The sequence below is a fragment of the Rhinolophus sinicus genome, chromosome 1, assembly GCF_057876585.1.
Source record: "Rhinolophus sinicus isolate RSI-liver-muscle chromosome 1, RSI-T2T, whole genome shotgun sequence".
Lineage (NCBI taxonomy): Eukaryota > Metazoa > Chordata > Mammalia > Chiroptera > Rhinolophidae > Rhinolophus > Rhinolophus sinicus.
The window spans coordinates 73,124,950-73,139,695 of record NC_142501.1 but is presented as its reverse complement, the minus strand read 5'-3'; the positions used below and the strand labels follow the sequence as shown (position 1 = coordinate 73,139,695).

General features: G+C 32.7%; 1 protein-coding gene across 3 annotated transcripts in view; it reads right to left on the bottom strand.

The window, feature by feature from the left end:
• Positions 1 to 14,746, bottom strand: part of ZDHHC17 (zDHHC palmitoyltransferase 17) — a 141,869-nt gene that overhangs the window by 14,269 nt on the left and 112,854 nt on the right. For all 3 annotated transcript variants that reach the window (XM_088800925.1, XM_088800930.1, XM_088800928.1), the window contains 2 exons: positions 7,886 to 8,028; positions 6,422 to 6,522 (listed from right to left, as the gene is read on the bottom strand). In XM_088800925.1, coding sequence (XP_088657051.1) covers positions 6,422 to 6,522; positions 7,886 to 8,028 — 244 coding nt within the window. The remainder of the gene's footprint in view (positions 1 to 6,421; positions 6,523 to 7,885; positions 8,029 to 14,746) is intronic.

Genomic DNA, 14,746 nt, shown 5'->3' with positions numbered 1-14,746 from the left:
TAGAATACTTAGAATTCATTTTCAAGATTTTATGTAGGTACAAGTATCATAAAATAATTTTGTAAGAATTTTAGACATTATCATATATACACAGTTTACATTTCTTATGAAGCACAGAAAAAGAACAGCTTCTGGAATAAAATGATCCTATATTTGTTTGGTAAATACCAAAACACTAAATAACTACTTAAAATACAGGAGAAAAAAAGGAAGAAGAAAAAGAGTAATTAATCACCTGCATATATACAAAAGTGATCTTTCTCCATCCCCTATCTCTCTCAACTTTCACCATCCTTATTTCAGAAAATGCACTGGTATAGAGAGCAGAGAGTAAATAGGAAGTCAAATTTCCAGCTGTTTCAATAGCTAAAAATATTTTGAGAATAAAGCTGGAATAAATGTGTGTGCAAAGAATGCTGAACCCTGGCATTTTTTCAGGGGCAGTCCCTTTACTAATTATACACTTTCAAAAAGTTACTAACATGCGAATAAATAGGTCAGGTTCTTCTAGTCTGGACGAAATTTGCAGGGGACTAACTACTAGCTCAATAAATGACTACAAATTTAAAAGGGATGTTCAGGAAATACCAAAAAATGAACTTCAAGAATTTCTTTGCTTGTTCTTTTAAAGGTAAAGAGATTAGATATCTTCAAATGATGGTTTGAACTTATTACAGCTTTAGCAATAGGTCAGAGCAGCTAATTTTTAAAATTTAACTGAATCAGGCATTCTATAAATGACATGGTTATTTTTCGTAAAGGTTTAAAACAACCCTTATTCCGAAAACACTAAGAAGTATAAAGACAAAAACAGTAATTCCACAACCCAGAAATAACTTTTTTTTGGGTGGGGGCACTGTGCATGTTTTATCAAAATTGGGACCACAGTGTAATTATTAACATTAATAAAATAAATATTAATTATCAACTATGTGCCATTTAAGCTGCACAGGAGCTTTATGATAAATCCTGCTATCCCCATTTTACAGATGATTAAACTGAGGCAGAAGTTAATTTGGTAGTCCAAGGTTACATTGTAAATTAGAGGTAGAGCAAGTATTAAAACCCAGGCTCTTAATATCTACATTATTCTGACTCCCCAATGCTCAGCAGAATGTCCTAGGTCATTAAATATTATGGAAACAATATCTTTAGGTATGAATATTTTTAAGGCTTGATATATATTTTATATTGTCAGATTATTTCCAGAAAGATAAACCAATGTATAACCCCACTAGCAATACATTATTTCTTGATTACTACATTTGCATTAGCACTAAGTGAAAAAAAAAATGTTGCCATTTTAGAAGCAAAAGTGTTATTATATTGTCTTAATTTCCATTTATGCTTAAACAGCCTTCCAATCAGAGATAAAACAAATATTTATCATGAATATTTTCATTTAAATATTTACAGAATCTTTTTTACATTTAACTTTGATCTACTTGAATGTTATTCTGATGCCCACTGTTAATTGCAGGTCTAATTTACCATAATACCCAACAAAATGAACCAAAAAAAGCAAATCAAATCCACCAACTGCCCCACAAAATACCAGAACAACTCTAGAAAGGGAACAAGCCACATTATACCATAAAGTTCAAACTAGACTTCAAGGACAGAAGATTCTGGTGAGGCAGGCTGCCCGGGGAAGTTCTTAACCCCATCTTCACCTGTAATTAAGTAGCATGAAAAATGTAGACAAGACAAGTAGAATTCTCAACTACCCCTAAGCCAGATTCCTATGTTGTAGCCCTAACCTCTAATGTGACTATATCTGGAAATCTTGTCTTCAGGAGGTTATTACGATTAAATGAGGCCCTAAAGGTGAGACCCTAATATGACAGAACTGAGGCCATAAAAGAGGAAGAGAGAGAGAGAGATCTCTCTTGTTCTCTTCCTGCCATGTGAGGATGTAGGAGAAGGTGGCCGCTTTGGGTAAACCAGGAATACAAAGGTCGATACTGCCACTGAGTGAGGCTAGGGTGTGCTGGGGCAATGACTTCTCTATAAGCAAAAAGGAAGAGACCAACCCCTCCTCTCACAACATTCATTATACAAAGTAGTTAAATACACACGAGAACTTAAATTTAAAAAATCTTCAACGACTTCAGAGAAACTTTTGCACATGTTCACAAAAGAAAAGATATACTAGAACATCTGCAGCAATATTGTTGGAATTCACAGAAGTTGGTGATTAGATATCTGAAGGTATAGGTATTAAAAAACTTAGAGGATATTAAAAGGAAACTAGCCTAGATAAACAGAAAACTGAAGAAGTCTTAAGAGTAAATTATAGAAAAAAAATGCTTAAGAGGAAAATGCATAGAAGAAAATAGTAAAAATGGTAATTCTGCACTCTGTTCATTTTTACATGTGTAATCATCCGGGCTCTAGAAGTTCTTCATATCTAGCTTTACTTTAAAAACTTAATTGAACTTAAAACCTGACTGAAAAATTTTTACACACAAAATTTCCAATAATGTATATCAATATTTCAAAAGTGGTACCAACCACAGTTGACTGTACTGGCTATGACAGTGAATTTTAGAGCTGATTATTATAAAAGCAACATGGTCAAGGAACAAAATTTTAAATAAATAAAGGGACAAGAAACAAAATAAAATCACTCATGAATCAACACCCAAAGATAACCACTGCTAAAATTACATATATCCTCTTCCAATTCATAACCTTTGTACACATTTTAAAATTAGAATCACTCTGTAAATACAATTTAGTGATTTTTCACTTATTATATCCTAAGTATCAGCGCATATCATTATGTCTTAGACAAGCACTTTAATGGCTATTTTATCCCAACAATATATAGTGTAACTGATAAAAGCATTCCTGTATTCAGGTTGGATATTTAGGGTGTTTCCATTTTTCCCTATTATAATAATACTATAATATAATAAACATTCTAGTAAATAAATCTTTGATCTTAATGATCTTATCTCTGATCACTTACTTATGAATAATTAAGAGATCAAAGGGTATTTTTAAAATTCTTTCTAGAGGATGCCAAATTGTTTTACAGGAAAGTTCATAAACTTAAAATTATGTTCAGAGTATAACATAAGGATACTGGAAGATACACTATATCAGGTCAAACTCTTGATAATCACCTACCTATGTGACTTTGAGCAAGACGCACAACTTCTCTGAATCTTAACTTTTCCATCAGTTAGAAAACAGTATTACAATTGTACAATGTATTTTTATAATCTCAAAGAATTGGTCTGAGAACCAAGTAAACTACATCAAAGAGCTATAAACCAAAAAGCACTGAATAAATGTAAGGTGCACAATAGGGAGATAATTATTTAATGAATAGTAAAAAAGAATAAGAACTTATTTATTAGAATAGTTTACATCAAACATAAAATTCATTATCACCATAAAAACACTTAAGTTGCGTATCATATTATAAAAGACATAATATAAAGGTGACCGTCATGCCTACTCACCACAAACCTATTTGCAGCCCCCCGTCAATACTCGGTGTCTGTGCAGCCACTTGTAGATGTGCACCAGGTGGCACAGACTAACATGAGTCTGCCTATGCACACGGGCCCAGCTGAGTGGAACAAGGTGACACTCTGCCTTCTTGTTTCACTTCTCATACTCTAAACAAGTGTCCTTGCATGGTCTATTTAATGCCATACTTTTCTATTTGTGTGCTTTTTGTTGATGGTTTTGCCTGTTAAAATGGCCTCCAAGTGTACTGCTGAAGTGCCTGGTAATGTTCCTAAGTGCAAGAAGGCTGTGAAGGGCCTTACAGAGAAAACACGTGTGTGAGATATGTCTTATTCAGGCCTGGGTTAGAGTGCTGTTGGCTATGAGTTCAAGGTTAATGAATCAACAATAATTAACTGTGGTGTTTAAACAGAAACACATGTAAAACAAGATTATGTACTGATTAGTTGAAAAACAAAAACGTTACAGGAATCTAGCCTTCTTTTTCCTGTAGGAGCAACAGAGACTTTACAGGACAACTACCATGAATCATGAGAACGGACTAATTCTATTTTTAAAACTAGTCTAATCAGCTTTAGTGACATACGTAGTCATTAGTTCCGTGAGGAAAGTGGTAGAAACAACAGCAAGGAGACTGAAGTCAGCAAAAGAGGTAGTCCCTGACAGCACTATTTTATCTCTGTACCCGAATCATTCCCTTATATCATGAACCTCATGGCTCTTTCCTGTCTCACATCCTTTGTGTGCCCTTCATAAATTAATCTGGACTCTACTATTCCCTTCCTAAAGGTTTCTTGAGTATCTCTCTCTGGCCTCAGAAATATAATACTGAAAAATAAAAAATGTAGCTCTTAAATCATATTGGACCTAGAGATATGGTTCTTCGATAACACAGAGAAGTGTAAAAAGATTTTTTTCATAATCGGAATTTAAAGTTATTTGTGATTTCATTCCACATTCCATGAGTATCATATGCATATACACAAACATTCAAATATGTAAATACACATTTAAAAGCCCATTGGGACACACACTTAGATTTTAAAAGTCATATATAAATAATAACAGGTATTTATTTAGTACTTTTTACATGTCAGGTATGTCTTAAATTATATCAATCTTTTCAAGAATTCTCAGAGTCAATACTACGATCATCTGTCCTTTACAGACGAGTATGAAGCTTAGTATTCTCATACTACAATTTTATTTGCAAAATTAACATGTCTGATTTATTCAGTGTATTTAAAAATTAATTATATACCAATCTATTTTAAAGACAGAATTATTCAAATAGGACAGTTAAACACACTTGATAGCTCTGGCTGTCCCTTTAAAAGCTACTACCTCTCACAGTCTCAACACCCCAGCTCTGGAAACTTGCATAGTTTTTTTTTTTTTAACTATATCCAAAAAAAGAAAAGAAAAAATAAATTCAAATTATACTATATAAAACTGTCTGGCACAAAGTTTTCATTATTTGGTAATTTACTAGTTTTCCTGCTTTTTTCCACTTACATGCATAACAGATTAAGAATTCAGCAACAGTCTAAAATTATTTTGGGATGAGAATCTAAATTTTTTTCTTGAACAAAATTTACTGTCCAATTTAGGAAATAAAGTTAGAAAATATGCCTGGAATAATAAAGTCATTTCAGAGGTCAGTGATTTTTTCATAAATTTAAAATAGATGAGGTAATGAAAACAAGCAAATCTGTTATACTAAATGTCCCAATAAGACAATTCTAATGCGTAATCTTTGAAGAACAATTTTTATGTCAAAGTATAAATACGAGGCCAGAATAAGCTAGTGAAAACTGTCACATGGAAAAATTCCAGCAGATACCTACACTAAGGAAGTATTTAAAAAGTACCATACTTTCTGCAAGTAATCACATACGCTATAAAAATATAAGAAGTACAAGTATAGCTACAATTGTGCCTTATTCTCAAAAATAAGCATATTTTGTTTTTCAACTAAAATACAAGACAACTTAACAAGAACACAGTATTATAACATGCAAGACTGTGAAGTAAAACCAAGTAATAATTAAAATCATTCAGGATAGTTACAAGTCACGGAAAACTGAACTCATTTAAAACATATCTTATATACTTTATGGTCATGTTTTGAAAATGATTTATTAACAGACACTTATGAAACATGTGCCTTTATTATAATAAATCAGACGATCTTACTGACTGAACTTCTCTATGTAAAAATATTAAAAGTTGACATTGGCCTTACTTCTTTGATACATACACATGCACACACACTTTTACAATTTGAAATTATATTACTTTTTAAAAGCATACTACATTGAAATAATTTGCTTAAGTTAGTAAATATTTGAAGACGCAGGATTATATGCTTTTTATGAAGCAAAAGAGAAAATTGACTGTTACCTACCACAGCAAAATGAGTTGCAAAATTAAGAAAATATTTAGAGGAAATAGTTTGATACTAAAACATAAAAATCAGTTTAAAAGGAAGATTTAGGATATGTGTTATAAACTCAGACAAGTAGTTATTTCGATCCCAACTTTACCAGATTAGCTGTGTCACGCTGGGAAAGGATAAAAGCCTAACCTATTTAAGCCTAAATTTTCTCATCTTCAAAATGGAGACAACAATACTAACATATAAAATGTGTATTAAATCAGTACAAAATATTTAAGGAAACACCCTTTAAACACTCAATAAATGGCAGGTATTATTACTATTTATGTTGTTAATTAAAAGCAGCTTTCAAAAGCAACCTAGTCAATATAAAATATTTTAAAAACAGTACTCCATTAGTTCATACTTATTTTTCTAGAAATACTGTTTTACTGTAGCTAATCAAGAGTAGTTCAGTCCTAATGTTAAATTATTATTAAACATTTGTTTAAATAACAAACAAAAATCGCTTTAGATACGACCTTTATAACCAAAGGATATCATTCCAAAACCAGAAGAACCACGTCACATACATCCAGAATTTGGTTGCCAAATATATTCCAAGGGGCAATGCACTATGCATTGAATGATCAAAAAAGGATCTGTAAAAACACAAGTTTTACAAAATCTGAACTCTATTATTTCACTGTAAAGGTGAGTATTTACATATTAAAATGAAAATTACACACATTTTGTATAGTAAAGGCTGGTTTAAACAAATTCAGAAGTCTGGATGCTTAAATACCAAGACTGTTTTCATAGTAATCAATAATAAATGAGTTTACAGCTGAATGACTCAGTAAGGTTTTGAAGGTCCTTTTAATTCACCAAAAGTTAAAATCACATTCCACTAACTTTTCAATTTCAAAATTTCAGTGTACTCCTATGCTCTTAAATCAAAAATTCAACTTTAGTATAATAACTCTATCATTCAGCATATTATATTCTCCGAAGATGTATTATAGTTTTGACAAATAAGTACAAAATAATCCTCGTTTGTCTATGTTTCATCATTACCCTTTACCTACATATCCCTGTCAAGCTTTTGGTACATCTGTTCAACTGCTACTTCAGTAAAATTGCAAATCATTATTTACAGTATTTAGAATTCAGGAAAATAAATATTAATAAATTTTATCAAACAGAAACAGGATAAACCATCCATGTAAACTAACCAGAAAGTCTTGGTGAATACCTATCTGTAATAGTTCTCAAAGCTCCTTGAAACACTAAAATTAGATTAATTCCCTAGAACTAAACCCCTTCCGGAGAGCTAACACATAGTGTGTTACTAGTCATTCTCATCTCTGTGCGAATTATTTTCAAAACACTTTTTTTGAAATTCGGGTAAAGACCAAGTATTAAAGGAGTAGAAGTTAGGTGGAAGTTCTGGACCTTAGACACCCGACTAGGTTTGCTGATGGGCAACATTAGGGCAATGGAACAGAAGAAAAAGGAATGGTCACAATGTTTAAGGAAAAAAGAGGGAGGAGAAAATTTTTTTAAAAAGTAAATAAACTGAACCTACTTTATATGCTTAGCCTTTACCTTGCTACTAAAATCAAATCTCTTTCTGTATACTGCCTATGACCAAAGAAAATGTCATTTCTATGGAAAAGTAAGCTCCAGCATAATTTCCTAGAAATAATAAGCAACACATATATTACAGTTAGAGCTCAACAAACTCAAGTCCACTTTTATTGAAATATTCTAGAACTGTGTTTTTGCCTTAAAAATTAGATGGTAGACTGTCACTGAAAGCACCTTTACAATCAGTTTAACAGTGTTAACATTTTAAAATATTTCACGTATAAATTTGCCAAAATTATTTAACATTAAATTAAGATCAAACATGTTACATAAAGGCATTGTTCTAAACATACAAAACATTAATTTTATATAGCAGGATCCAAATTATATTCTTTCATGTTCAGTTAAAAATACAGTTAAAAACAATACACTTACTTTGAAAGAAATTGTACTGTAGCCCAAACACCACCATACATTAGCCCTTTAATGAGCCAAGAATCAATATTTAGGTCTGCTATAAACCCAACCAGCCAAATAACTAGGAAAGGCGTTCCTAGCATTACTTTCTGTCGAAATTCCTGTACAGAAAAAAACAATTAGTAAGTTTTGCTTGTTTCAAATAACCTAATATGAACCATTTTCAAGTTACCTTTGTGAAAACATGCAACGGAGAATGAAATTTATTCATTCAAATATGCTTACTATATGCAGGTATTATTCAAGATGCTGACCTCTGTCTTCTGGAGACAGGTAATAAATAAATTAATAATTTTAAAGTACTTGGTTAAAATTGTGGAAAATGAGAACAGAAGTTATAGAACTGGGTCTAAATAGTCACCTTATAGAAAAGGGCAGTGCCACCGGCTAACACACGGACAGGCTAGAAAATAGTTTATGATGAATACCATCCCACTTTACCAAGGACATTGGTAACTAGAGGTAAGGACAACCAGAACGACTGATGGTCTAAGAACTCTATCAGATAAGGATGCTTAGCCTGAAGAAGACATTTTGAATGACACGTATAAACAGTGCATCAAAACCATAAAATGAGATAGAAAATAAAATCAATCTATGGGGTACCAGACTTCATAGAATGGAGAGTATGTGCCTTTGAACACATACCAAAGCAGAGCACTTAAAACTACAGAGGTAGTTCCACTTCACTTTTATACTGGTCTGGTTGTTAGGAAGTCCATACTTCTAAGTATTGAAACCCTATCTACTTTCTTACAACATCTACCACAACTGTATTTTCAGAGCAACACAAAGTACTCATAAATCTTTGCTTCTTCCATATAACAGTCCTTCACAAACTTATAAGCAGTTATCAAGTTTCTTGAGTTATCTTAGGTAACAAAACTATGTAAGATATTCCAGCTGTGATTTAACAAAGCTCAGAGTGTAAATGAATATCACTTTTCTCCTTGAATACTTACCTTTCTGAAAGCTAAGGTTATATTACTCTTTTTGTTAGCACCCCTTTTATACTGTTGGCTTCTAGTGAAATAAATACTTTTTCATATAAATGGCCATGTCTTTCTCAATTCAATCATTGTAATTCATTTTCTGAACTAAATGTGTAATTTTAACTTACACTAATAATTAAACATATCAACTTCAGGGTTTAATTTCATGCTGTAGTAAAATAACTAATCCTTCCAATTTGTTTTTGCACCTCTAGTACATGTGAATTTTATATCAAGACGTAAGAGAAAATTTGTAACTGGGAGGAAAAAGTGTATGGGTAAGGGTGGGTGTTGGCAGGAGAGAAGGTGGACATGTGTTACTTGGAAAAGTATTTTCTAAATTATCTGTAATTGAGCTTGTTTTTAGTCAAGATACTTGTTTCCCTCAGCAATAACCACATTTTTCCATTATTAAAAAGATACAATTTACATATAGTAAAATTCACCATTTTTTGTGTACAGTTTTCTCTGAGTTTTAATTAACAGCCACAGTTAGGTAACTAGCACAGAAATCAAGACAGAACAGTTCTATCAAGCCTGGAAATAACCCTGTGCCCTCAGTCCCAGCCCCCGGCAAATACTAATCTGGTTTCTGTCCCTATACTTTTGCCTTTATAGGAATGTCGTATAAATGGAATGATTCTGAATGCAGTCTTCTAAGTCTGGCTTCTTTCACACAGAGAAGCCATCTGATGTTCATTCGTGTTGCTGTGTGTATCAGTAGTTCGTTCCTTTTTAATGCTGAGTAGTATTCCATTATAAGATGCATCACAGTTTTTTATCCATTCCCCAGCTGAGGGATTTAGGGTTGTTTCCAGTTTCTGATGATTGTGAACAGAGCCACTATAAATATTTACAACACAGGTTTTTGTGTAACATACGTTCATTTCACTTGGATAAATACCTATGTGAGGGACTTGTAGGTGTTTTTTTTCAAACTGTCATTGAACATACATATTGTAATATTATAAAGGTCTAATTGTGATGCACTGCTTTTGTAGATACGAGAAATATATTTTCTCTTATATTTTATGATGGAAATGTTCGAATATATAGTACATTTGAAAGAATTTTATACTGAATACTTGTATATCCACCACCTACCTTCTATAGTTCAGTATCTATTTATTAAACTTTTTATTTCGAAATAACTGTAGATTCACATGCACTTGTAAATAACACAGACAGATCCCAAGTACCCTTGAACCAGGTTCTCCCAGTGACTAACATCTTGCAAAACAATATACAATACCACCACCAGGATACTGACAGGATACAGCTAAGATCAAGACTGTTTCCACGGCTAGAGGAGTCCTCATGTAGTCCTTTTACAGCAACTGGCCTCCTACCCTACTCTCACTCCCATATTCGCCTCTGGCAACCACTCATCTGTTCTACATTACTGTAATTTTCCCACTTCAAGAATCTTATGTAAATGGAATTATACAGTATGTAACTTTATAGGATTGGGTTTTTCACTCAAAATTCTCTGGAGATTCCTCTAGGTTATTACATGTCCCATTAGTTTATTTATTTTTACTGCTGAGGAATATGCCATGGTATGAATGTACCAGTTTGTTTAACCACTTACCCACTGAAGGACTTTTGGGGTTGTTTCAAGTTTGGGGCTATTATGAATAAAACTGCTTTAAACATTCACATACAGGTTTTTGTACGGATGTAAGTTTTCATTTCTCTGGGATAAATGCCTAAGAGCACAGTTTCTGGGTTGTATACTAATTACATGTTAAGTTATATGTGTGTGTGTGTGTGTGTTTTAAACTGCCTAACTGTTCTCCAGGGTGCTGTATTACCGTGTTTCCCCGAAAATAAGACCTAGCCGGACAATCAGCTCTAATGCGTCTTTTGGAGCAAAAATTAATGTAACAGCTGGTCTTATTTTACTATAAGACTGGGTATAATATAACATAATATAATATTTGCAATACCGGGTCTTATATTAATTTTTGCTCCAAAAGACGCTTTAGAGATGATTGTCTAGCTAGGTCTTATTTTCAGGGAAACATGGTAGTTTACATTCCCACCAGCAACGTATGAGGAATCCAGTCTCTGCATCCTTACCCAAGTTTTCACAACTTTTTAGTGTAGTTATTCTGATAGGTGCATGAAAGTAAGTCACCATGGTTTTAATTTGCATTTCTCTAATGACTAATGATGTTGAAAATCTTTTCATATGCTTATCTGCCATTTTTGTATCTTCTTCAGTAAAATATCTCTTCATGTCTTTAGCCCATTTTCTAATTGGATTGTTTGATTTTTCACTTTTGAGTTTTGAAAGTTCTTTATATATTTTGAAAACAAGTCCTTTATTGGCTATGTGGCAAATACTTTCTCTTAGTCTGTGGATTGTCTTTTCTTCCTAACTGGGTCTTTCATAAACTGAAGTTTTTAATTTTGATGAGTACAATTGATATATTTTACTTTCACGGATCATGCTTTTTGTGTCAAGTCTAACACTTTGCCTAGACCTAGATTCTGATGATTTTCTGTATTTTTTCCTGAAACTTTTATTGTTTTATGGTTTACATTTAAGTCTGTGAAGCATTTTGAGTTTTTTTAATACGGTGTGAGATTTGAGTATGGTTTTATTTTTTTGCCTATGCATGTTCAAATGCTCCAGCATCATTTGTTGAAAAGGCTATCTTTCCTCAATTGAATTGCTTCTGCACTTCTGTCAAGTCAGTGGACATATCTCTGCAGTTCTATTTTTGGGTTCTCTAGACTGTTCCATCCATCTGTGAGTTTATTCTTCCAGCAGTATCACACAGTCTTGATTACTATAGCTAAATAACAAGTCTTGAAATTATATAGAGTGATTTTTCTTTCTTCAAAAGTGTTTTAGCTATTCTAGGTTATTGCCTTTCCATATAAATTTCAGAACCTTGGTTACATAAACAAAACATTTGCTGGAATTTTTATTTAATTGTATCAAATCTGTGTATCAATTTTGGGACAACTGACATTTACTATGTTCACTCTTCCAATTCATGAACACAGTATGTCTCTCCACTTACATACATCATGTTTGATTTCTTTCACTAACATTTTAAAAATTTCAAAATACAAGTACTTTACATATTTGGTTAAATGTACACCTAAGTCTTTAAACATTTTTTTTTTAGCAATTATAAGTAGTATTTTTTTAAATTTTGGTGCCCACGTTCATTGCAAGTATATAGAAATAAAATAGATTATTATATATTTATCTTATATCCTATGACTTAGCTGAATTCATTTATTAGTTCTAAGAGTTTATTTTACAGATTCCTTGGGATTTTCTATATAGACAATATGTCAACCAAAAACAGGGAAATTTTTAATTTTTTCCTTTCTGATCTACATGCCTTTTAATTTCCTTTTCTTTATTTCACTAGCTAGAACTTCCAGCATTATGTTGAATAAGGGCAGTAAGAGGGATATCCTTGCCTTTTTCTTGATCTTAGGGGGAAAGCATTCAGTCTTCCACCATTAAATATAATGTTAAAGGTTTTATACATGCTCTTTATAAAGTTCAGGAAATTCTCCTCCATTCCTATGGACTTCGATCTGTATCAAATGCTTTTTGACTGATATAATTATGAAATTTTTCTTTTTTGTTAGTATGATAACTTATATTAAATAAGTTTTTAATATTAAGTGGGCCTTGCATACCTGGAATAAACCCTATTTGATCATGGTGCAAAATTCCTCTTATATATGCTGACTTTTATTTGTTACTATTTTGTTAAGGATTTTAGAGTCTATATTCATGAGGGATGTTAGATAAGCTTTCTTTTTTGTACTGTCTGTCTGGTTTTGGTATCAGGGAAACATACTGTTTCCTTTCTGTTTCTTACCCATATATGCAACTTGACATTCTTGTATGTGAAGTGAGTTGCTTACAGATAACATATAATGTGGTCATACTTTATAATCCACACTGCCAATATGTCTTTTAATTGGTATATTTAGACCACTCAAATGTAATGTAATTATTGTTATATTAGGGTTCAAGTTTATAATTTTATTTTTTGTTTTCTGTTTGTTCTCTGTTTTCGTTTTCCTGCCTTCCTATGGGTTACTAGAAAGCTTTCTATAGTTCTATTTTCATTTATCTAGTTATTTTTGAATATATCTCTTTGTATAGCTTTTGTAGAGGTTACTCTAAATATTACATTATATAAACATAACTTATCACAATGTACTGGTGTCTTCATTTACCAATTCTAGTGAAGTGTGAAAAACTTACCTCCCTTTATGTCCCTCTACCCTCCCTATTTATGTTATAAATTGTCTCAAATATAGTCTCTACATACATTTAGAGCCACATCAGATAGTGTTATAATTTTTGCTTCAACTGTCAAGCAAAATTTGAAGACATAATATGAAAAGGAAAATCTACTGTATTTACTCATAATTTTGCTTACCATGATTTTATGTTCCAAGATTCTTTCTTTTATCATTTCTTTTCTGTTTAGAGAACTTCGTTTAGCCATTGTTTTAAGATAGGTCTGCTAGTGACAAATTTTCTTAGTTCTCCTGTGTCTGAGAATGTGTTGATTTCTCCTTCATTCCTGAAAGATGTTTTACTAGGTATGGGATTCTGGGTTGACAGTTCTTTCCATTCAGCACTTGGAAAATGTGCCAGTTCCTTCTGGGCTCTTTGGTTTCTCGTGAGAAATCCATTGTTATTTGAATTGTTTTACCCCTGTTAGTAAGCCGATTTCAAGATTTTTATTTTTTCTAAAAGTTTGACTGTGAGGTGTTTGGTGAGGATTGCTTTTAGTTTATTCTGTTCAGGGTCCATTCTGCTTCTAATCTGTAGTTTCGTCTTCTTCCAAATTTGGGGATTTTTTTTGGCCATTGTATCTTTGAGTACTTTTTCAGCCTCACCCGCTTTCTCTTCTTCTGGGACTCCAATTATATTAATGATAGACATTCTTTTATAACCATAGGTCCCTGAAGCTCCATTCATTTTTTTTTTCCAGTTTATTTCCTTTTGTTGTTCAAAATGGGTAATTTTTATTGTTCCATCTCCAAGGTCATTGATTCTTTCCTCTGTCCCCTCTATTATGCTGTTGAACCCATTCACTGTGATTTTTATTTTAGTTACTGTAATTTTCAGTTTCAAAATTTCCTTTTGGTTCTTTTTTTATATTCTATTTCTATAGTCCTATTTCTTTGCTGAGACTCTACTGTTCATTCATAATTACTCGGTGAAGACTTTTTATGATGGCTGCTTTAAAATATTTTCCCAGATAATTCTAACATCTGTGCCATATTGTTGGCATCTATTGATTCTCTTTTCATTGTTTCAGATCTTCTTGGTTCTTTGAATCATGAGTGATTTTTATTTGAAACCTGGATGTTTGAGGTATTGTGAGACACAGGATCTTATTTAAACCTTTTTTTTTTTTAGACAGATTCCTCTTATGTAGCTTGGCAGGGGGAAGGGAGTAAGGCATCTTCTCATTACTACCATGTGGGGTGAAGTCCAGGATCCCAACTTAGCATCCACTAACACCTGAAAATGGGGTTCCTCATTACTATTGGGCAAAGGTGGGACTTCCACTATACCTCTACTGATACCTCCCTGGCTCAGGGGGGTTAGGAGTGCCTCCTTACTGTTTTCTATGTGGTCTCCACTGATACAGCAGGGGATGGAATCTCATTAACAGCCAGTGGAGATGAAAGTCCCAACTCTACTAGGCCTTCTCTGACACCATGCCTGGGGGAAGGTGAAACTCCTCATAAGGGTAGAAGTCTAGGCTGGTGTGAATCAGGGTGGGGATGCAGTTTTTTCTACAGTGTTTGGCTATAGCAGAAT